The sequence below is a fragment of the Ptiloglossa arizonensis genome, chromosome 6, assembly GCF_051014685.1.
Source record: "Ptiloglossa arizonensis isolate GNS036 chromosome 6, iyPtiAriz1_principal, whole genome shotgun sequence".
In the NCBI taxonomy this organism is placed as follows: Eukaryota; Metazoa; Arthropoda; class Insecta; order Hymenoptera; family Colletidae; genus Ptiloglossa; species Ptiloglossa arizonensis.
Genome location: NC_135053.1, coordinates 11,709,297 through 11,734,476, shown reverse-complemented (window position 1 = coordinate 11,734,476; position 25,180 = coordinate 11,709,297). Strand labels below are relative to the sequence as shown.

Sequence of the window (25,180 nt, the reverse complement as noted above, 5' to 3'; positions counted from 1 at the left end):
TGGTATGCCGTTGTCCCGAGGGTCCCGTAAACTCGGTCTTGCCACGAGAGCCGGTTCCCAACCGGAAGTTAATTTTGCACGAATAAGGTGGCATCGGGAGAGGGCCGTGCGCGCGTTCGTCAATGAATTTGCGAAAAGTACGGTTCCGTCGTAAAGTTTTCAACGGTGGCGAAGGTCGAGCCCGTTTTTAATTCGAGGTCAATGGTGCTCGAGGGAGACTTAAAACTCGGGCGAAACGATGGGTCTGTTGACCCCCAAGATTTTTCACTCGGGGTGGATGAAATCGGACCACCCTGTCATTAGCATACAAAAGTCTGGTTCTCCGGGCTGGAGAGGTCCGCGTCGCGGTTAACGACAGTCATTACGCGAGCTTGGCAGCTCGTAAACTTTCCTTGCGGTTCTTTAAAATTCGTCCCTTCCTTTGCAACCGCACTTCCGCATTCACCTTGTCCATTTAACGTTTATTTGCGCGTTATCGCTCGTTGCACCCCCGCGCTGCCCCTAAACCCACGATTCTACGATCGTTTAACCCCGAAACGAGTCACTTGGTTCGAACGAGTTACGAATACGACACTCGGACCCGACGTCTTTCATTTTGACGTCAGATGTTCTCGATGATCCTTTCGTCGATGCAACACTCAGATCTAAATCGATTCGAAACGAAAAACGCGTGCATTGTTGTACGAACTGAAGGTTTTCTCGTTTTCGTGATGCTCGATGATATTGTTTATCGATGTTGAATAATACGTGATACATGTTTGTGTAGGAAAAGAAACGTGTGTATTTGATACTGAAACAGGGTACAATGAAATGGAAGTTAATATTGGGTTGTTTGGAAAGTCATTTCGTTTTCTAAATGGAGAATATATAATTTAATAAAATGTTCGTACACTCCAAAAAATCGTGTTTCATGTTGACTCAAAAAAAAAAAAAAAAAACGAAATGACTTTCCGAACAACCCAATAGAATACTCACCAGCGCGATGATACATGTTTGTGTAGGAAAAGAAACGTGTGTATTTGATACTGAAGCAGGATAAAATGAAATGGAAGTTAATATTGGGTTGTTCGGAAAGTCACTTCGTTCTCCAAAATGGAGAACATATAATTTCATAAAATGTTTATACACTCTAAAAAAATCGTGTTTCATTTTCACCCCCAAAAAAACGAAATGACTTTCCGAACAATCCGATAGAATACTCACTCTCGCGATGATACTCTAGTTTATTTAGACGCGCGATATTTATCCACGGTTATCGCATGCACGAAAATCTTCCTAGCAGAATAATTCTTGTCTTCTTCGTAATTGTCTCTATCACTAAAATCTAGCTTCACGTACGATTTTACACTTCGAATCGTTTTTCGAACAGACCGTTACTTCGCGTTCCTATTGTTCGATGTTACCGTTAAGAATGAACACGTAACGAAGTAAATAAACGATCATTCGTCGCTTTCGTTCGATGTTCGAGTAATTGCATATTCGTAGGAAAATTATATCCCGGTAACCCGATCAACGTAAATTGTCTTACGGACGAAAAATGTCTCCCTCGATCGCAAACAAATCGCTGTTCCCTTTGTCCGTCGTTCATTGTCCGCTGAAAATTTCGTTCGTCTCTCGTTTGTACAGTCTCCGAGTTCTATGGTCTCTTTCACTCGACCACGGATGGAAAAATTTCATAAAGATTGACAAGCGTGGCGCGCGACGGTGTTGGTGGATTTTCCTAACAAGGATTTCCGTATTTATTGTCGGATTGAAATTCAATGGCGCGGAAAGTATACGTGCCACGACATTCAAGACCATTGACGAACTCGACGCGGTACGTCGTTCTGAATGGCACACACGAGCCTCGTCTTGAGAAAAGTTTCGCCAGGAAATGCCAGCATCCTGGAAGAAGGAAGGCGTCTCTCTTTCTCTCTCTCTCTCTCTCTTTCTGTTTTTGTGTTTCTTTTTTTTGTTTTTTTCTTCGTAGTCTGTTGGCTTTCTTGTCTCGGCTGGGCCGAAAGGGTTGTGAAACGTGCAAGGGAAAGGCAAAGGAAGCCTACCGAGAGAGACGGGGTAACCAAAGACGAGTGAAGAAAAAGGACGGAACGATCGTTGCTAAGACGTGTGGGAAACTAGCCTACGGTATGCAAATGAACGACTGGTGGAACGAGAAACGGGCCGAGGGGAGCAAGGGGTACACGGTGCAAAAAAACGCTAACCTTCGGGTTGGCATTGTGCTCGCTCCTTATAATGGACCAGTGGCACCGATCTTATGTAAATCGTCGCTCTGATCAAAGACGTGCCAGTTTCCTTCTTCCTCCTCGCTTTCCGATCTTCTGATGTATTCCATTGGTTCGACGTACTCGTCGCCGACTCGGACCTCCTCGCTTATTTTTTTCCCTTTGCTACTGGAACCGGGTGTAATTGATCCCCTTCGCGAGCTTTTTCATTTCGCCCCCGCGGGATCGTTGCCACGGAACGTTTAAACGACGAACTCGTTCTCGAGTGGGCCGGATTAACGAAGTTGGATACATTTTCACAGAAACGTTTATTGTGTTCGAAACGAACGATACATTTTATAAAAGGGAACGGAAGACGTGGTATTTATTCTTTCGGCTCTTAGAATGTTTCCTCCTCCTGATACGCCAGCTTGATGTCCACCTCTCCTAGACGCTGACGAAGTTCCTCGAGTACTCCGAATTGTATTTGATCAACGTCTTCCGGGGGGCAGTACTCGTCCTCGCTGGACCTGAAAGAATAGAATTTATCCGGCTTACAATTCCCTCGACAAGTGGCCACGTTAACGTCCCGCTCGAATCGAAACCTTCGAGAATTCGAGAGTGCAGGGGGGGAGGGTTAAGGACGAAGGGAAAAGTGTCCTACGAGGATGGAAAAAACGGTAATGATTGCGTCACTCGCAACAGTGTAACAAAAAATTGAATATTACGTTCACACGGGATATTCCGCACGGGTTTCACTCTTATCGAGTACTACGTGTTTCTAAATTACGGAACACTTTCCTTCCTCGTTGATTAAAAAGTAATTGTAAATATTAATAGTATTTATAATTGTGAATTCCTACGTGGATGTTATAATTAAGGAGAAAAAATTTTTCTACTTCTGTGTGCAAAATAAAAATTTATCGAAACGGAATAATGCACATATCGTGACTTGCGATAGTGTGACAAAAAATTGTATTTTTCTCGAAGAAGACTCGAATTTACGTTCACGGAATATTGTACAACCGCATGGGTTTCACTCTTATCGAGTACTACGCGTTTTTAAATTACGCAACACTTTTCTTTCTCGCTGATTAAGCAATAATTTTAAATATTCCTCCGTGGACGTTATAATTAAAGGAAGAAATTTTCCCCTACTTTCGAGCGTAAAATAAAGAATTCGATGCAATCGAACGATGCAAATATCGTGGCTAAAATTGAGAAAACGCGTTAGGGGATGCACGTTGCAACGATAAAAATTCCGATCGAAGACCGGGCGGGGACTAACTCGCGTTGATTCGGGTTCCACTGCAGCGAATAATCCATTTTTCCTCGTAATTCTCGCTCTCGCTTTTTGTTTCTGTTTAATCGCCGTCTGGCAAGCTGCAAGAGAACCTCGGTGCCGTCCAGAGGCGACATCCGGCGGCGTTTTCGCGTCTTCCCCGGAAGTTAAGAGCGCCGGGGGTGGAGAGGAACGGATCGTCGAGGGTTGGAAGTGGGCCGAGTGGGATGAAATCGATTTTTTTCTGGCACCGCCGGAAGTCCGAATACCGTTTCCCTAATTTTATCACGAGATGGCGCCAAATCAACCGTTTACGGTTGATGTTATTATTTTCGTTCGCACTTCTGGCTCGCAATTTCGTTATTGGTCAATTCCACGAGAGGACACGGGATCGTTAAACAAGTCGGGTTCGCTTTAAAATTATTTTGCTCCTCGAACGAATACCACGGGAACGTTTTACCGTTTTGTGGAACTTATCGTAACATTTAGTCATCGTTTGAAAAATAAAATAACGAAAGTTTACGTGAATCATCGTTTCTCAAGTTACTCTCCTTTCTGTGCTGTACTAGATACCTATTCTTTAGAGCGTTTGAAATTCATCGAGTATTTCCAAACGACCAACAGTTTTTCCAAGTATTCTCATCGACGTTACGAACGTTGTATAATCTTCACATTATACAATATTTTATTCCGTCTTTAAATAAATTTTATACATCGTTTTGCATCAGTGTTTGCATTAAATCCTACAAAGGTAGTTATCAAACCACATAAACGACTGTTGCCAAGGGAAACAGTGGAACAGGTCTCTCCACTATTTTCCTATCCAGAGCTCAATTGTAAAGCAGTGTTCACACGTGTGACATATCGATATATAAATACAACATCGTTACGTTACTTCCGCTTGCACGTAACGATAAACAAAATTACAAATAACGTAGCACGTTGCAACGAAAAAATCGTTACATTCTACGAAAAAAAATTGGAAAGTATCCATCTTCGAGATTCCATACTGTCAGGAATTTCTCCACCGTCGCACGTGTCGCCATGGGATCGTTAGCAGCGGTCGTCGCATACCCCGTATCAAACGCGCGAAGTATAATTTCCCCCGTTGTAGCGTGTTTATTACGAGCCGGCGAAATTGAGAAACGAATTACCGTGTCTCGCCTTAATCATCCGGCCAACTAGAGCGTAGAACGGAGATAAAGGAATAATTAGCATCTGTCGCGGGACATCGAAGACAGAGACATCTGACAACGAGTGTCGAAAGGTCGGGGTTTGATTTTGTGCACCCCTTACGAGGCCACCCCTTGCCCACATGGAAGGTGGGGCTTGATGGTACCCGAACGTCCATGAACCCACCCTTCGCCCGGCCCAACCATGCCTCCCCTACGATCCTCCCTTTTTCTCTATTTCCAGCCCTCCCAGCATCTTCTTCCACGCCATCTGCGACCCTGGCGTTGTACTTTCGATAGAGACCGACGATGCTGGAATTCAATTTGACGCGCTTTAAAAACATTTCACCTTAGAACTTTCCATTGTCGGTCACTCTGACACATTCCACCCTCCTCGAGACGAACATCTCGTTCCGAAAGTCTCTCCCCTTTATCTTCATTTTTTTATTCGATCTGTGGAAACAGTTTGCAATGTTCCATCGGCTTCGGTGGACTCTCGATTTTAAGGAACGTTTATCGATTATCTTATTTGTTATTTAGGCCGGTTCGATGATATCGATTAGGTGTGGAAAGAAATTAGCTGGAATTCAATTTGACGCTCTTTAAAAACATTTCACCGTCGAATTTTCTATCATTGGTCACTGACACATTCCACCCTTCTCGAGACGAACATCTCGTTCCGAAAGTCTCTCCCCTTTATCTTCATTTTTTTATTCGATCTGTGGAAACAGTTTGCAATATTCCATCGGCTTCGGTGGACTCTCGATTTTACGGAACGTTTATCGATTATCTTATTTGTTATTTAGGCCGGTTCGATGACATCGATTAGGTGTAGAAAGAAATTAACTGGATACTGATGGAATGACAATTTTCGAGAAAAACGAATGCAATGTGGGAGGAATAACGGTTAGTGCAGGACGAAAGGACTTTTGGAGTTTTATGTAGCATGAAAATTCTTTGTTAGAGAACAACGAAGTGATTATGTTTTTTTGGTAGATCGAGAGGATACGACAGGAAAAAATGAGGCGAAAATCAACGGGAAACTTTCCGAGTTAATGGATCACGATGAGAATGTAATTCCATTAACTTAGTTGGGACAAGTTTCCCTCGTGGGAAGTGCTAGTGTATGGTTAGTTGTTTTAAAATCTTTTTTTTTGTACCGGTACTCGGTGAATTCGTCACTTTATCGAACGTTTATCCAATGAAATTATTCGTTATTTGAAACCGTTTAACGACATCGTCGAGGAATGGCTACCAACTTTTTCTTTTCATCCTTTTGGAGTATAGAACTGGTTAAAATGTTTTAGTCAATTGTTAGAATTGAACAATTTTACGGTATACTTGCGAGATGATTTAACAAGAAAATTACTTTGTCAGCTACCAAGAATTTGTTCTTTTGCTTTTTACAAGGAGATCCTTAAAAAGATTAGCGTTTTTTATTTTTACCTTGCGATTGTTACGATCGTTGGGGAAACTGGCAAAGCGGTCAGGAACGATCTGAAGGTGCTACTGATTAGACGGTCAATGTCGGTTCGTGTGGTGACGTGATCTGGTAAGTCGGTGTCGTCTCTGGTACACCCTGCATCGTGCACTAATTTCCAATCAACCTCCGATTGCTTGTAGACACTCGTCACCTCGTGGAAAATCAGTTGCACCGCCTCGTACCTGAAAATAAAAACATGCTTCGCTCAAGATATATGTACAATAGAGCAACTCCCCTAAAATCGGTTTCAATCGTTTCCAAAAACACTACATCTATGATAATTGTAAACCAGAAGTATCAGAAGAACCACAAGTTTCAAATTTAAAGGACAACGTACCAAGTTCCTTCTTAATATATTCATACATTATCGGTTACTAAAAATGTATGCAGCACCTAATTTTGTAAAATCTTAAATTCGTCTGATTTCGACCCTTTGGAATTTCGTTACGATACGTATCGTGGAGTCTCGTTTGGTTTTGTACAATGTAAATGTTGTATTTTGAACCGCTCGAGAATCAGGTATTAGAAACACGAAAAATTGGAGCAAGATTCTATAAAGTTGGACTTCGGATGGAAGCTTTACGAGAGAGCGCGAGGTCGGGCTGGAAATTTCGTTAACGCGTCGTAAATAACGAGAGCAAACAAGGAAAGGGAAAAGGAATGGAGAGGGAAAGGCCGAGCAATGGAAAGTTTATAATACCCCGACGATAACACGTGGCTGCAAAAGTTGAGGCATTTCCTGAAGGCACGCGACGAAAGTTAACACGGCCACGAGACCAGTTCCGGGTGGTCGTAATTTGTACTCCGCTACCCCTCCGTGCCCCTTCCGCTATCTCTTTTTCTCCAACTCCTTTATATCCGCGCTCGCCTCCACTTTCGCCCTTATCTGATCACAAGTTTTCCTCGTTTTCTGCAGCTGCAATTCGTCCTGCGCCGCGAGACTGTACGCTTTCGTTATCAAGGCTACCGAGATTTTAGTCGAAGATTGCTGATATCTATGTTAGCGAATTGCAACGTGCTCGTGAAATTGCATTTTCAGCATTTTCGCGATGAACGGTGCTTTGGAACTTTGACACATTTTCTTTCTTGTTTTTTTTTCTTTTCTCTCTTTTTGTTTTTCACTCACAATTACGGGCCTCTTCTAGCAATGTATCACCTCGTGGAAGGAAAAATAATCCGGTAAGCTTCTTCCGCAACCTGTGCACTATTCTTTGCTCTAGATTCGTTACCATACCGCTGTTCCTTGTTTCTCTGATATTCCACGTTTTCAGAAGAGGCATTCAAATTGAGGAAGGATCGAAATGGAAATTAAGAAACTCGAAATCTTACCACGTTTATTCTTTCGCGTACAATATTAAAACTCTACTACTTCACGATATTAAAACTCTACATCTTCTTGAGTGTCTTTCTACCAGAGATTCGTTATTTAATCTTAGAGGAAGATCAGTGTCCAGAAATTGAACGGTTCGAAGATCAGGAGTACGAAATTGCTTTCGATAAAATATCAGTGCTGCTGTCAGCCGGTTCAATTGTTAAACAATTACGACTCAAGAATGGACAAGACGAGCGTAATTGGCCCGAAGCATCCTTTTGCATACAATATTAAAACTTAAAACTCTACTACTTCATAATATTAAAACTCTACATCTTCTTGCGTGTCTTTCTACCAGAGATTCGTTATTTAATCCTAGAGGAAGATCAGTGTCCAGAAATTGAACGGTTCGAAGATCAGGAGTACGAAATTACTTCCGATAAAGTTTCAGCGCTGCTGTCAACCGGTTCAATTGTTAAACAATTACGGTTCAAGAATGGACAAGACGAGCGTAATTGGCCCGAATACTTCTCCAGGAGGACCAGCTGCGTGTCTAGAAGCGATGTGCCCGTTTGCTAACGCGCTAACTGTTCATAACAGAAGACCATCGTCGGGGCTCTCGCCCACTTTTTCCTCGCTGAATATTAATTATTCTCTCGGAAGGTACACCTGCCCTCACCCCGAGGCCGGACATACCTATACATGGCCCGTATACATGTATCACGGCTCATGATTCTCGCCGCAGATTATCCTAACAGTTGTGTAACGAAGTCGGTAACGATCGGTCTCTCGAGGATACGAAACCAGTTCCGTGGTTTATACGACCTGCTACCCCCGAAAACGATGAAAACCGCGCGGAATACTCGCTTTTTCGTTTAGAACGCCTGTCTAAGCTTACAAGTTTCCCGAAACCATTTGTTGATTAACCGTACACCGGTATTTTCTTCGCGAGAAAAACGCGTCGTCTCTCCACTCGACATTTTCCATTGGCGAAGTCAAAGGAATTATAATCGCGTAAACTCGCCAATTCGAAAACTTTCACGTTGATTTTCCCGCCATTTTTCCCGATCGTTGTATCCTCTCCATACAGGTGAACATAGTCCCTTCGTTGTTTGTTAAGAGAGAGTTTATTCGAGGTACGCTACCGCTTTACGTTAAATGTGAAATAACAACGCACAAAGGTCAATTGAACACGCAAGACTCTAATTGAAATCAATCCTTATAACTTTCTTACAGTGTAGGTGACATTGTAAGTTAAAAATTGTTAATTTGAAATCCTATCGCTACTCCCATTTCGCAAGTGTTTCTATTTCGAGGTAATGAAATCCGAACAAACCGATCGAAGATTGTTTTTATGCACATTTTAATACTCGTAGAACACATAGAAGCACTCCGATCGTTTAATTTAGAAACACCCCGTTCAGGGATCGAATCGATCGAAAAAATTGCCACGCTATAACTTCTCTTCCTAACGCGAAAACTCACACTTTTTGCCACGGATTAGGCACTTGGTCGATCAATTGTACGGAAAATCCATCTGTCGGCGAGTAAAGTCGTTCGAGCGTGTGCAGACCTTCGCGTTCAGATCCAACGATCGTCATCCGTTCTCATAGATCTCGGGATTGCAATTGTGCGCGATAGTTTTATCGGCTATCGCGTCCCCCCGGTTAATATCTTTTTTTTTTTTCTCTCTCTCCTCTTCTTCTTTCCCGTTGCATTTATCTCGCAAAGCAGATGTCACGGTGGAATCTCCGACGCTTTCACCGTTCCAGCTTCTATCTCTATGATTCATATTTTTCGACGTGCAACCGGTTTTGTTATTCCCCGTCACACTTTTTTTTTTCCTTCCTTGAACACGCGGTTCAGCTTGAAACGTCGTACGCGTTTGGCGACGACAAACGGGGTTGAAGAGGGAGAACGAGACAGAGAAAGAGAGATATATATATAGAGAAAGAGAGAGATAGAGGTGTACCTAGGGTGAGACGATACGATAGACAAAGAGACGGAGAACGGAAGATGAAGAGGATAACGAGGAAGGAAGGGAGATACGAAGCTGGTCCACGCCGCCACGTCGAATGAGTTAACGGACAATGGCGGTCCATGTTAAAAAAATAAAGGAAAGAGGGACGGTGAGCGAGGGGAGGGGGCCCTCATTACGAGGGGCGCCCCCGGTGTATTTGTCGATAAGGGGGCCTATATGCAAATGGCCGTCCCTCGCCGGGCGGCGACGGAAGAAAAAGTTTCCCTCTCTGTTGCGCCCGTTTGCTCTGTTTCCCTCGGTGCACGAATAATGCCCTCTGACGGTGTACCAAAGTAGAAAAAGGGGGGTATAATGTATCGTAATCAGATGATCAATTATTAAGAGCGCGGCAAAAAAACAACGAGGGTTGACATACGACTGACAGGACAGGAACGTATCCGGATACGAGGGGGCCTTCGTTGCTTTTTCTCTCTCACGACTACGGCAACCGGCTTCTCGGAACGTAATCGATACTCTCGACAATTTCAGAATTATTCATCGACATTTACCGTGCGTTACCTTTCTACGTTTATTCGGATCCATTCTAGGAATTCTCGAGTCAACGTATCTTAACTCACTTCCCTTTTTACGGAAAGGAGAACGATGCGCGAGCGGATCGAGATCTTTGGAAAATCGAGTGAAATTTTACGCGGAATCCGAGGCTTCGTTTATCGTTCGATTATTTCGACTCGGTTTTCATCGATCGTTCGATTACGTGGGCAGGTCACAATTAGCGACAATCGATGTACGAAAGTCTTGGACAGCATGATTGATTACACGTAACATTTTTCGAGGAAACTGGCACGTACGCGTGTGTACAGTTTTCGAGGTGCTTCATTTATACGAACGCGAAAATAATTACTAAAATTTCGGGGAAACGAAAATACCAATTGTAAGTGTAACGAGAATATTGATTGTACGAACTGGAAACTACGTTGGAAATTTACCAGGTTGTACTAGAATTACATTTTTACGTACAGTTTATATTCATCGATGTAATATTAGCAATACACTGTACTCGATTGTCTTTCTCTTTGAAGTAGATACAGAGAATCGATGTTCTCCGATGTGTCTTTGTAAAATATTATTCTACGTACGTTACGTGTGTCGGCAATATCGGTGTGGAAAGATATGCATAAACTTCGTAACGGTATAGCTTAGGTCCCTTCTACTTCCGGTTTAGAAATATTCAACGCGATATGAAATCGTGCGCATGAACAAACACCGCTGACGAGCAAACTCGTCCGACACATTGTTTAGACGTCCTGCATAATAAATGTATCTCTTTCTTCGGTGTATGCCGTATAATAAATGTATCGTTTTCTTCGGCCTATCCTGCATAAGTAAGCAAACTTTCGTTGGCATGTGCGTCGAGTACGTTAGGACAATAACCCGATATCGAGTTACCAATTCTTAATGGATGTGGATCTAGCCGCGATCATGCGTGTGATCGGAGGTAAAAGCTCGCCGTGTTGGTATTTAAAACGCGCATCCGTTATGCGTGTCGGTCGGCTTTGTAATTATAATTTCCATATGGAAACAAATCGATACGAAGCGTTCGTCGAGTTTGTAATTTCAATCGACGTGAGTGACAATTTTCGAAATGTCTGAACGAAACCGTACTATCGTGAAATATACGCTGAATAATTGATGTTAGACCGAGGTTTCGTAGAGGTATTGTAAATATCGGGTAATTTTTACACAAAGTGTATTATAACACGTAGTCATAATTTAGAAGTAAATTCATTTCGTGTTGGCTTCGAGGTCTTGGAAATGTTACGAAGGAGTAATAATTCTGACCAATAGGATCTACGTTCCTCCTAGAATAATTCTTTTCAATTCTCGACAGTAGACGCAGGATAAAATAAAAAAAAAGTCACTAACTTGAAAACAAGGTGAAACATGAAACTAATCTATAAAAACTGCTTTGTATTTATATGTGAAATATATTCTAATAAAATGAAATGATTCAAACAGATCCTTCTCTCATTGCTCTGAGTACAGAGTACCTCAAAATGTTCATTATTTTAAAGTTTTAGTTTGATATTTTTTTGAACGTTCCTCTCATTGGTATTTACCGATTTGTAGGCGTTTTTATTTTAACGTATAACTTCGATACCGTTTCGACACCCGATACGATCGTTAAAAGTGAAAAGGACAGCGATGTGCGCCAGATATCGTAGATGTACCTGACTCGTGGCACGTGCCACTGAAAACAGGATAATTTGCTGCATACTCGCAGGTAGCACAAACATATTTGGGGTTGCGGCAGGTATATACGCCTATATATCGAGGCGATTCTGAGGGGTGGCTTCGCCAATCAATAGATATTCATCCCCATCGAACCATCGACACTATTGTCGATATACGATGCATTCAGCTGCACCGTGGGACACGCAGGTTGCGCTTTGATGCACCGCGCCACAAGTTAAAGAGATCCCCGACAAAGCGACCAACACAGGTTCTTTCTGATATATTTTCAAATTTTTCGATTCTTCCTCCAATGAAATACGTTCGCTCGAAATAACCAGGAAATTACCAAACGATTTCGTTGCTTTTTAATCCAATATTATAAACGATCCTCTATGCTACACAGAGACTTAGTTAAACTGTTATCAAGTTTATCTACAAACGGTTGTTACTTTCACGAATTTCAATCCCAGAATTTGTGAGACAATTAGAAATTAATTAGCGAACGATGGACAGACGTTTATTTCACGCGAAAAAGATGTAAAAGTGTCGAAGATGGGTTTCACGTCAAACGATACTAAGAAACAGTGGATAATGTATTTGAGAAATATATCCGAGAAATTGCATCAAAAGATTACAAGGAGTCATTAACAAGTCGCAGGATGTATTTACGAGTTAATCGATCGAACAAATACGTAACGTGAAATGAAAATGAAAACTATGCATAGATTTAGTATTATATTAAACACATTTTTCTCTGATAATTAATTTATTTTCCTAAATTGCCTAACAACCTTGCACACGCGATAGTTTTCTTCAAGGAAGTTGTCGAAAATGTAAATTTTTACATTCTTTCGAATAAAAAATACATTTCGACAACACGGAAGGGTACGGTGGTGGGAACAATAAAACGAACTTGTAATTAGTATTCTTTCAACAAAGGTCCTCGTTTCTACGAATGGAAAGCTAATTAGTTGGAATTCTTTTCTTTCTATCGGTACCGTTGAACATTTCAATCTTGCAACGGAATTCGGCTCGACCCCTTCACATAAAATTAATTAATTAACGGTCGATCCGTCGACGACTGCGAATGCGTGCCGTGCAGAATCGAAGTACGAACGTTTTCCCCGCACGAAGGTGGAAGGAAGAGGGAAAATGGCGGTAAAGGGAGGCTGGTTTTAACCTCCGTGTGTCCCGCTGAGCGAAAATTTGCATACGCGTTCGGGACTTAATTAGGTTACGCCTAGGAAACGGGTTGAAGTTCACACACTTCATTAGAAATTCCGAAGGGCCGTTTCGTTTTGATGTATGCGCCTTTCTTCTTGTTTTTTTTTCCACTCCCCGCTCTCTCCTTCGTTTCTTTCGTCTTCTCCTTTGCCGTGATAATTGAATGCGGAAGGTACCACCGGCGTCAAAGATTTATTCTCACCTTGATTGTTCGCTCGTATCTTTTCTCATCCTTAACATAAATTCCGAGCGACGGTTCATTTCTACGAATTTTAATCCAGAAGAAACGAACGAATTCACACGTTCGTTAAATACGAAAAAAAAAAGAAAAAAAAATGTCAATCCGTAAGTTAACCGGGATCTCGTTAATCCCGTTGTTCGATTCTCTGAAATTGAAATTCACACGAACGAACCGGAGCTCACGAATTGCGAGTACGTTCAAGTATCGGCGAGCAGTCACGATGAAAATGAATCTCAGGTAGCGGTTGATGGATTCAATTACAGGCTGTCCGTGTATCATTAATTTCTTTCTTTTTATTAAAGAGTTCGACCGAACATTCTCGTTACGATACAAGTTACCCTTCAATCCCTTTTAATAATATTCGCGACGTAATTTCTGTCCGATAAATAAGACGAGATAGCGTTCACGGTTTTTACCAAAAGTAACGTCGTCACGGGATTTACATAACTACCCGTGCAAGAATATTTAACGAGATAAAACACGGGTAACACGATACGACGCGTCCGCGGTGCAAGTCGTCGCTATTATTGCGAACATTTGCATGAAACCAGTCCCTACTAATTATAAATTTCATGCGGTAACCGTGCAAGGGTACGTGTCTTCGGTATAGACGAAACCGACGACGCGATCCTGGCGTGCCACGAATCAGGGCCTTATGTAAATGATATCCTGTGCACGGGCATCAGCTGTTCTTAACCTATTCCAAGACACGATCGCGCAGGAAACCAGATAGTTGGGCCTCCCTGTACGAGAGAACGATCCCACGCTAGCCCCTAAGAGACGCGTTTCACCGATACAAGGAACAAAATTCTCCGGACGGGCATCTTAAGCCATTCTCTCGCCTAAGAGAAAAATAATCTCTCATCGAGAAAATTGTCACTCGACGATTGTTCGTACGTCGAACCTTCAAGTTGTCCTATCTGAAAAAATTGATTACGATGCGACTGAAAAATAATCACTCGACAGTTACTGTACGTCGAAACTTTAAGCTGTTCTTCCACTTGAAAAAAGTAACGCGGTAAAAATATTTATTATCGATCAACAGTCGCTTGCAAGGTGAACTTTTAAGCTGTTCTTCCACTTTAACTGAGCAACTTCTACGCGATGGAAATAATGATCGCTTAATAGTTATTTGTACGTCGAAAACTTAAGCTGTACTTCCACCGAAATGAAGTGACTACAACGCGATAAATTATCACTTGTTAGTTACTTGTACAATAAAACTTTAAGCTGCCTTTCACCTAAACAAACCAACTGAGAACAGAGACAATTGCTTGCTTGTCGAAAACCTTAAGCTGTTCTTCCACCTAAACAAACCAACTGAAAATCGAAAAGAATATTACCACTCGACAATTTCTTGCGCGTCGAAAACCTTAAGCTGTTCTTCCACCTAAAAAACGCGACGCTAATACTTTTACGAAATCACCATAAGTTATCCTACGTACTGAGCGACTGTCGCGAAGCAATTGCCCCAACAAACGTCCAGCTAATCGTCCTACGATAATTTCGTACCCTCGAGAAAAGTAGATACGCCGTGCAAAGGTTAGACGCGCAAGTGACCGTCTCGCGATCGACTTCTCCATTCGAGTTGCACCGTCCAAGCGAAAGAACGGCCATACACCGGCTCGATCTTCGCTCAACCGAAACCACTCTCGCGTCATTTGTTTCCCGAGAAATGTCTCGTTACTCGATACTCTCCCGTAGTTTCTCCATGCTCGCGGCGCAGTCGCGTCGCTCCAGGTGGGAGAACGGCTTTAATTGCGAACGCGACCGACAATTTGTACGGGGAACGGCTTAACGAACTTTCCCTTTGTCACTCGTCTCTATCGATCTCGAATGAATACCCCACCGCCCCTCTCGGCGGTACGGGGGGTGGTGGCTCGGGTAGTAATAATTTTTTAAGAACTCTCGACTTCCTTCGCCCTGTCCCCCGTCCTTGCATTTCCGCGGTCGTGATTCGTACAAATTGCAATTTAACAGTAGCGAGAGAGAAAGACGAGAAGCCAAGAGTGAGACAGAGTGAGTGACTGAAAGAGAGAGAGAGTCGACGGTCGTTCTGCTTCTCGAGGATTTTTATCGAGAGACGTAATCCCGCGGCGGCGGGGCGGCGCGGGGTCGTTTAATAACGTAATTAGCCCGAAGGATCGGGAATTTCTGCGGCGGATCGGGAATAAATTAATGCAATTATCCTTGATCGAGGGCGGTCGCGACTGGGCGAAAGGGGTTGGGTGGCATGAACTTCGGCCCCCTCCGCCCCCCGATCCCCTTCCCCGTTGGTTCTCGCGACACGACGGGAACGATTCGGTCGTTTTCCGTACTCATTGTCGGACTCTCCGTCTTCCGAGTTCGCCGAGTCAACCGCCGAAAGCGACCCGGGTTCTCGTTCCGCGACGGAGGAACGCTTATTAACATCTCATCGATTCGACTCGCCCAATTAACTGACTTACTTTCTTTACTTTTTCTCTCTTGCCTCGTTTCGTTCTTTTTTCCATCCCTCTTCTTTTTGCACGGGCTCGAAAGCTGCATCCTCGAGCTCGCTTTAAATGAATACTCCACGGAGCCGAGCGCCCCGCGGGTGGTTTCTTTAGTATGCTAAATATCCCGCCGTTCCGGCCTCCGGGGTAAAAATGTCAGTCCCTAAACGCCTGACCACCGATTAATGCTCGCTTTTTTCGATTTCCACGGGAAAGGCGCGCGTTACGGTCAATTATTAACTTAACGACAACGACGACCAACGTGTAACCCCCTTCCGATCGCTTCGCGTGCACGAGCCTCCCATGCTAAGTGTCCTGCTTTGTAATTTTGATATTATGCAAAACGCTCGCTACCCACCCCCCTCCCAACCCCCACCCACCCCACTCGCCACCCTCTTTTTTGTTTTCGGCGTGTTGCCCGACGTTTTGCATAGGCACACTCTGAGAATGTAATCCGCGGCGGATCGACCCTACGGACCGGCTCGTGTCGTGACTGGAATTGTTTTTCGAGGGAATTTATTTCGGAAAGATTCCCGTAAACGATACGAGGCGTTGCTCCTTTTTCGGTATAATTATCGACGCGGTGGTTCGTGCTCGAGTTTCAACCGTCACTTTGTACCGAAATTTGCAAGCGCACGGTACCACGGTGTCGGTGTTGCTCGTCCTCGTCGACGAGGCGCGCTTTCGACGCTTTTATCCGCATACAAATTACGCGCGACGATCGGAAGACACGGCAATTTTTACTTGTTATTAACTCGATCGGTAATCACGCGACTAAAGAATGAATTATATCAGGTTGTTCGGAAAGTCGTTCCGTTTTTTTTTTTTTTTTTTGGTGAAAACGAAACACGATTTTTTTTACAGTACTGTTAACTTTAATCATTTTCCCATGGTATGGACGTACAATTTTATCTTCGTCGAATATAAATACAAATGTCGTAAATATTAAATTTTACTTTCGTTCGATGTCACTGCGAAAGTATTAGGTTGTTCGGAAAGTCATTTCGTTTTTTTTTTGGTAAAAATGAAACACGATTTTTTTTATAGCGTGTAAACGTTCTATTAAATTATACATTCTTCATTTTGGTAAACGAAATGACTTTCCTAACAACTCAATATATTCCCCCTGTTCAAGTTACTCGGGTAAATTTTATCCTAATGGAAAATTACTCGTTGCAACATCGTAGTTTTCGCTAACTACGATCGACAACTACCTTTTGCGTATAATTCACAATATAAATTTTGTACGTCGTGTAGCGAGTACTAGTACACGCAGTAAGAACCAATAAATACTTTCTGGTGTTACTTACGTTCTGAAAACACTAATCTTTGTGTTTTCTAATACAACTTACATGCACGTTAACGGATTATTTTATCCCAATGGAAATTAGTTCGTTACGATATCGTTTTTGTTAATCGCGGTAAGTACGTCGTAATTGTGATTCGGAGTACAAATTTCGTTACGAAATAAGAATTAATAGATACATCTCGTGACGAACACGTGAACCTTGCCATCGTGTACGTTCGTTGGGCAACAGAAAGGTATTCGGAGGATTATCAAAAGCTTTGTATGCGAGCGTGGAAAGATATACGAGCGCTATTATTAAAGATATTCCGTGACGTTTATTTCTACGAGTCGTCCACCCTCGTCTTTGAGCATCGATCCAAATATGGAACTGGATGGAGGTTCCCTTGTGCGGTGGATCACCGGGTTGCGACGTGATCTCGCACGAATTAACGAGCCCGCATATGAAAAATGGTGCTCGTATGCACAATCGTGCGCGTCACGAAGAAAAGAAAAAAAATGTAACGAGGAGTGGGGGGAATTTTCGTATAATTTGTACGAGGAAGGGTTACGTCTTCCGCTCTTCTTTCGTGGACGATTCAAATTCTCAGGCACGATGACGTCTGTAAATATGCAAACGCAATGACAAGGGCGCAGGGAACCGGTCGACCTTAGAAAGCAATCGATGCAACGAAATTTAGATAATCGTGTTCTCTGATTGATCTCGAATTGTTAAGGGGTATACTCTATCGTTACTTTTGGTTTTTAATTCTTACGATTGAAAGACTCTGCCGTGGAAATATCAAGCTTGTGCAATGGGAAATGATAAGCTACGGGGACGTGTGAATCGTTTTCATTTCTATTTGTTTATCACTGTCATAATTTGGGTTAATATTTTGGAAAAGGAAAAAGAAATATTGGAAGACTCTAACGAGTTTACAGTTTGTTGAGAAGTTCACTCTGCGAGGTTATTGCAAAGAAATTGTCGATCGTTGAAGGTTCATAGTCGAGCCGGTGATAGTGAAGCGAATATACGTAAATTTGTTGCACCAATTTTCATTTAAAGTTGACGTTGTCGTGACAGGCCTTGCAAGAGCGTGACCGATAACGGTAACGAATGAAATAACGAAACAAGGTGCTAAAACTTTATGTTAGAATGACGCACGTAACATGTCACGTGTACTGTGAATGTAAAGGAAAATTAATAACGATAGAAAAAAAATAAAATCAACGAGACACACCTCTTACGGTAAATGTGGTACACTTGGAAATTAGCCGAACATCCATGCATACTTTCCAATTGGTATTTTGATATTCTACATTTTTTCTTTTACTCTATAAATTTACTATTTAATAATTTACACATCGCAAGGACGTACAATTTAATCTTCGTCGAATATAAATACAAATGTCGTAAATATTAAATTTTACTTTCGTTCGATGTCACTGCGAAAGTATCGGGTTGTTCGGAAAGTCGTTTCGTTTTCTGCGGTGCAAATAAAACACGATTTTTTTCAGAGCGTATAGACATTTTATTAAATTATCTATTCTCCATTTTGCAAATGGAAATAACTTTCCGAATAACCCAAATGAAATTTTAATTGTGTCAAACGTTAACGCGAATCACACGTGGAATTCCACTTTCGGTTGAACGTTAACGCGAGTCCCACGAACGTACAATTTCGTCCTCGTTTGATGTTCCGTGATCGTTGGCGATGACGAGAAACACGGCGCGGAAATTAAAGGAATCTCGTGGCAGATGTGCCATCGAATCACGCCCATGGAGGAGAAGGAGCCCTCAAGGTAGCCCGTGCGAAGGGCCCATTACGCGAACCGGCCCCGGAACAAGAAAAAACGACACATTGTGATGGGATGTATGCGCAAAGGGTCGCACCGTGGGACTAGAACAAAGCGCCGCGATAAAAACTGGGCATGAATCCGAGGGCCCGGGCGCCCGAGAAGAAGAAGAAGGAGGAGGAGGAGGGGGGGAACGGGGTCCAGTGGGGGCCCGCGCTTTCAAACCTGCTCCAATACTTTCAGTCATCCGCGCGTATTCGAGCCGCGTTTCCGCTCGTTTCTTCTCCGCTTCACTCCGCGTCCCTTTGTTTCGTATTGTGTTCCACGCGTTCCTCGCGATCCATCGAGACGATAACGATTCACGTTCGCGCGATCGTTCGATCCACTTTCGCGCGAGATTCCACATTGGCGCGTACCGCTCGCGTACGGTTCGCGTTCTCGCGCGAATTCGCGCAAAGCGGATCGTCGCCGCGGTCGAACGTTGGAATTCGTTCCACTTTACGCGCACGCAAATCGAACAGTTTACAGTGCATTCTTGAAAGTTGGCGTTGGCTTCCAGAGGCAACAGCAACCGGGAAACTATGCAATTAGAGGAGAGAGGGTTTTACAAAACGCGGGTGTAATTTCAGGGGTGAATTTATTCCGTTTGCGAGTAGACTCACGGTGTTTGGAGTAGATGGATAAACGTACTGTTTGTCCGAGGAATTACTCTTTTTACATCAGATCGAAGATTTAGTTAGAGTTACTTCAATGACATGTACGATTTTGGTTAACGGAGGAATCGTTGTACTTCGATGACAGTGTTTGTTTCCGACTGCGAGTTTGAAATTCAAAACAATTTTGTTAATAGATCTCTTCAGAGAATTGGAGCAGACACTTCGTTAATTCGTGATATGTACGCTGGAATCCCGCGCAAAGGAAGTTTAAAATTCTTCCAACTGGTCGTCAAAGATCTCTCGACTGAAACGGTGAACAATTCGTCGAGGAAAGTTTTACCAAGCGGACTTTACTTACTTATTCCAACCTAAGAAAACGGACGTGTTGCGATACGATATCAGACGAGAACAACGAGAAGTTCGTGTAAACATCCGATTCAATCTTGTTTCAAGTGCTTCGATAATTTCTATTAAACATTGTACGGTGTATCGAATACCGACTTACATTTCTTACATTTTCATCGTCGATTTGGAACAATAAAAATCGGAAGATCGATCCAACATCGAGACGTTCTTCTAACCCGTTCACGGACGCGCGACGAGGACTCGTGAAAATTTTTTCTCAATCGCGTCTCGCGTTTACAAAAGATTTTTTTGCGCGCCTTTGAACTTGAACGTGGTCCATAGTAATTCACAAGGACACGACCCGGAAAGGAAGCAAGATTCGTGGGATCCTGAGAATCGAGAACCGGAATGATGTTATCCCCTCTTGTTAGATTTGCACGCGTACGGCCCAATCGTAGTTCCACCTTGGGCCTGGAGCAACCAGTTTTCGTGCGACCCGCGTCCGGTTAACCTGTTCCTTGCTAATCGTCCTCGAAATTAAAGAACAGTGACCGTCTTCGTAACAATTATTAACGTTCGTACGTGAACGTAATCCTTGGAACGACACAGTGCGTGGATATTCCGATCGTGAAGTTTCGTTTCGACGGTATAAATCGTTGCGATTGAGAAATGTTTAATTAATTTATTTGACGTTCGTTCCTCGTCGAGGGTGCCGCGCAAAGATGGCGGCCATTGCCTCGGATGATCGTGCTACGGGGGATGTGGAGCATTAGGGCACTTCGAGATACACACCCCTGTTTGTAGGACGCAAACCGAGGGAGGGTGGTCAGACTTTTCAAGATGGTCGAATCGGCATGAAGTTTGTGTCTCCGAGTGGAAAGTTTTTTTTTTTCACGTTTTTTCCCCGTGGGATGTGTCGCGGGATAAAAATATCGACACGGATGTACCCGAAGAAAATTTGATTCTCTCGTCGTACAGTATTCAAAAGGGCGGAGCAAAGGTAAGGGGGCGTGCGGGCTGAGAAACAAGGTAGCTTTCCGGAAATATTTTTCGTGGATAAATATACAATTTTACGAAACGTTTGCATATTATTAAAACGTTTGCACACCGAGGTAAAAATTTACCAAAGTTTATCGAAGGATTGCAATCGGTGTAAAAGTTATGGCCAATCGCGTGGAGTGGCTGGAGAAAAATCCGCTCGACCGACGGAAAATATATGTGTGTATATATATACATACTCGTGCAATCGCTACGAACAAAAAACTAAGCACGTTTTATAATCTCCATTAGCGTATTCCACGAAGCGTACGGATTCTTTTATATTTAATTTTCCGACTTTTTCTCTTCGATTTTCGCCCGATATTTTTGTTAGTCTCCCGATCAAGTTTTTCGCAAAAGTGGAATCCACGCGCTCATCGAACGCCGCGCCGATGCAGATTGCGCAAACTTTCTTGTTGTTTTATTTTCAGCGGTTCGGTGATTAAATATCTTTTCCGTTGGTTTAAGCCCGAATGGTTTCGCGCGATTGGTCGTAACGTTAACGGGAATAAAATAAATCTCTCGACTTCAAATTCAACGAATCTGTAGCTCGAAGTATCGTTTAAAAGGTAACGAATAAATATTTCGAAAAATTGCATACGTATTTTCGAACGATAATTTCGAAAACTACGATATTTCGTCAGCACGCCCCTTTATCGTGTTCCAAAGATCGGAGTACTCGCAACAGTGACAATTATCGATAAAAAATAGATACGAAATCACCGTCTCGATTGTTACACGCGCGTTTGATAAACATTTCTCCTGGAACGGAGCGTAAAAACAACGTCGATATTAAGTACGCGAGTTACGCGCGAGGAGTGGAGAGTCTACCTGGTTAGTCGGGCTTTCATCCCTCGCGATGTAGGGAGTACGTCTCGAGAGAAGGAAGAGGGGAGGGGAAAAAGAACGAGATAGAAGGCATAGCCGCGTATGGATTTGCTCGGGGCCGTTTCAAGGGTGAGGTTAGACCAGGGCGGTTTGAAAATGATGAAAAAGCTTCTTGCGTCACTGTCAGCCTCTGTCGTCCGTCCCTTTCGTTCTCTCCCTCCCTCGTCACCTACAGAAGAACCTGCACCCTCGCCCCTATCCATCTTAATATTATTATTTCATTCCGCGAGCCCGTTTTTTAGAGCCTCTCTTCCAGCTCTTCCTCTCCTTCTTTCGCTCTTTCTCCCGATCTAATCGTACGAGTACGAGTCCCGACCTCCGGTTCCCTTCACGGTGGAAACCACCTACCCGCCCTTACTCATCCCCAGAACCGATCCACCCCCGTCAGGGGACACCCTCCACCTTCCGCAGCACCATCACTTACGGATCAATAGGGTATGGAAGATAAACGCACCTAGAGGGGATTCAGAGGGGCTGTCGGTCGGAAGGAGGAGAAAGAGGAAACGCAAATGGCATCCACGCTGACTCTCCGGTCTCTTGTCAACAAGCTACAGGAATTGTTCTGTTGTTGTTGTCGTCGTCGTCGTCGTCGTCGCGGTGGTTTACGATTTTCGTGGTCCCGGGGCTTTGTGCCCTGGGTACAATTTATCGTCTACGTTCTGTTTATCGGAGGCCTTACGGAGCTGTCTGGAAACTCGTCAGGATATTTCACTCTTTGATACCTATTGGGTTATTCGTGGCAATTTTTATTTTCTACAGACTCGAGGAACGAGAGACGTTGGTTTCGATTGCATCGTTCGTATACAGAGGCGTGTAAAAGAATTCGTCTTGCGTTTATCGAGCGCCTTACGAAGTTATTTGGAAACTAGTCAGGATACTTCACTCTTTGATACCTATTGGGTTATTCGTGGCAATTTTTATCTTCTGGAGACTCGTGGAACGAGAAACGTTAGTTTCGATTACGTTCTTCGTATATAGAAATTTGTAAAAGAATTCCAGAGGCGTTCACCGTCTCGGTGGAGTTTCTCGCGAATATTCGCAAAAATTGAATCGCACACCTTCGTCTTCCGTTTACCAGAGGTCTTGCGGAACTGTCTGGAAACTCGTCAGGGTATTTTACTCCGTAGTTATCGTGAGGATATTTTACTCTTGGGTTAACGACCACTCGTTCAATTGCCCGTGGCAACGGAATTTTTATTTCGTAAAGACTCTTGGAACGAGAAACGTAACTTCCGATTATATTCCCCGTACACGAGATCGTATAGAAGAATTCCATCGGCCTTTATCTTCCCGGTGGAGTTTCTCGCGAATATTCGCAAAAATTGAAGAGCAAAGCTTCGTCTTCCGTTTATCGGAGGTCTGACGGAGCTGTCTGGAAACTCGTCGGGATATTCGACTCTCTGCTACCCACTGCGTTGCGGCAATGGAATTTTTGTTACTTCGTAGAAGATCGGAAGACGAGAAAACGCTAGTTACGATTTCATTCTCGTATATGGGATCGCTTGAGAGTATTCCAGCTAGAATTCCATCGGTGTTCTCCTTCTCGAAGTTCCTCGCGAATATTCGTAAAAATTGAAGAGCAGACCTTCCTTTTCCGGTAAACAGTATCGATATTCCTTTTGGCTCCGTCGGAGAAGACCAATTCTTCGTATCAAGATGAACCCCCCTAAAATATATATTTGGGGCGAATCTCGCGGTGCTATCTTGCGAGTATCTTGCATAGAAACGAAGGGGGGTTGGGACCCACCTTATTCAACGTCATTTCTTTTATCGATGAACGGGATGGAGCCCGAGTTCTCTCCTCGAAGAAGGAAATCGTTAGGAGAGCGACATGCAAATTCGTTCGAAAGTTTCACCCACCTCTGGCTCTAGCACCCTCTGGGCAAGAAAAGCGGGACAAGGGTAGGGAGGGGCCCTCGTAGGAGACGGAGGAGAGCCCCCCAAAGAGGAAGAAGAAGGAAGAGAAAGATAAAGAAGAAAGGTGGTCGCGAATGTTTTCTGTTCCTGGCTGCCGGCGATTTATGCGCCCGAAATCGCATCGCCCCTGGAAATGAAACGTCGCGAGGAAGATGAGGAGGTAGGGGGTTAGGTGGAGGGAAGAATGGGTCGTACGTCGAGGAGGGACGAGTGATCTACGTGAGACGTTTTCGCACGACCTCCTTGTCCTAAGAAAAATTGAAGATGTGGCTCGAATGCCCGGAGATACTCGAAGCTCGCCACTCGAGTGGCGAGCTTTGGTACCGCGAGCGAACATCAAAGTAAGAACTTCTTCTCGAGTTAAACAGTACCAGGACCCTTCCTCGTACTTCGCGGACCGAAAGTAATTATGGTAGTGGCGTTAGGTGTTTCCAGTCGCGGTTACGGCTTCACGGTATTCGAATAAGTTCCCGAAGCTTCGACGAGGAATGTTTCTTATCGTCGATTATGGTCTAGATTCTCGTACGATGTCGCAAATACTCACCGAACTATTTTTCGAGTATTTTCTTGTTTTCAGCCCCCTCGATTCCGCCGACGTAAGGCACTTTCAATAATAATCTCCGCGCTATATATTGGAAAGTCTAGGGCACGATTGGGCTCCAAAACTCGGCTCAAAGCTTCGCCGACTCGAACGTTACGCTGGCAGTGTAGCGAAGATCAAAGAAGTAAGATCTCTTTGTCTTGCGTCGAAGATTTCCGGGGTACTTCGGGGAACGAGGAATATTAAAATCTCGGGAATTAAATTTTGAGAACGCTCCGAAATTTTCGCTCCGCGGACCATTTGCCAATTACCGATCTGTGTACCTCCTCGATGTTCGGTGTCTCGATGCAACGTTTTATTATTTCTTTCTCATTATTCTTTTTCCTCAATTCGTTACTCGTAACGGTCATAGAACCATCGAAATATCGAAACGTGGATATTTAATGATTTTAATTCAAGCCCTTCGTGTCCATCGTGTGATTCTCGACATCGTTTTCAGAAACTGTATAAAATTATTCCAAGTATAAGGATCTCCTATATATTTAAAAATATTTGATTCGACTATCATTGGACTTCAATAAATACTATAGATTGGAATACTTACGTTCTGGTAATTTTTCGGTCGGTAAAACTAATTACGTACAATTTTTCGACACACAGATAAAACAATCGAACCGATCTGCGTTCTATTCTCTTTTCCTTGTTACCTTCGCGATCTCTTCGTACCTGCGACGAAATACACTCGCTGCGCGCGAGTCAAGGAGTGTAAATGGTGCGCACGCGCAATCGGTTGATTCCAAGAGCAACAACAGGAACGACGAGGGACAAGACGAGGAAAAGTTGACGCGATTCGAGAAGTGTGTTACGTATGAAAATAAACTCCGCGTCGGGCAGCGACGGGGCGAGAGAGGGTGGCACGAAAAGCATCCAATCAATTATTTTGATATCCCTTCCCATAAATTTCGCGAAACGCGAGATAGCGCGCGCGGTCTCGGTCTACGGGCGTAAACGGCGAATCGCGCGCTACCCGCTCGTTTTTCAAGCTTCGTGAATTTTTATCGCGGCGCGACGCGTCCGGCGACCGCGTGCCATATTTCCCCGCACCGCCCGA

General features: G+C 43.6%; 1 protein-coding gene across 1 annotated transcript in view; it reads right to left on the bottom strand.

Annotated features, from left to right (window-relative positions):
* Positions 1-2,517: 2,517 nt before the first annotated feature.
* The window catches only part of LOC143148032 (UPF0489 protein C5orf22 homolog), a 476,738-nt gene continuing 454,075 nt past the window's right edge, over positions 2,518-25,180 (bottom strand). The window contains exons 5-6 of the mRNA XM_076313877.1: positions 6,102-6,320; positions 2,518-2,731 (exon numbers count right to left, since the gene is read on the bottom strand). Of these exons, the coding sequence (XP_076169992.1) occupies positions 2,602-2,731; positions 6,102-6,320 (349 nt within the window). The 3' untranslated portion in view covers positions 2,518-2,601. The remainder of the gene's footprint in view (positions 2,732-6,101; positions 6,321-25,180) is intronic.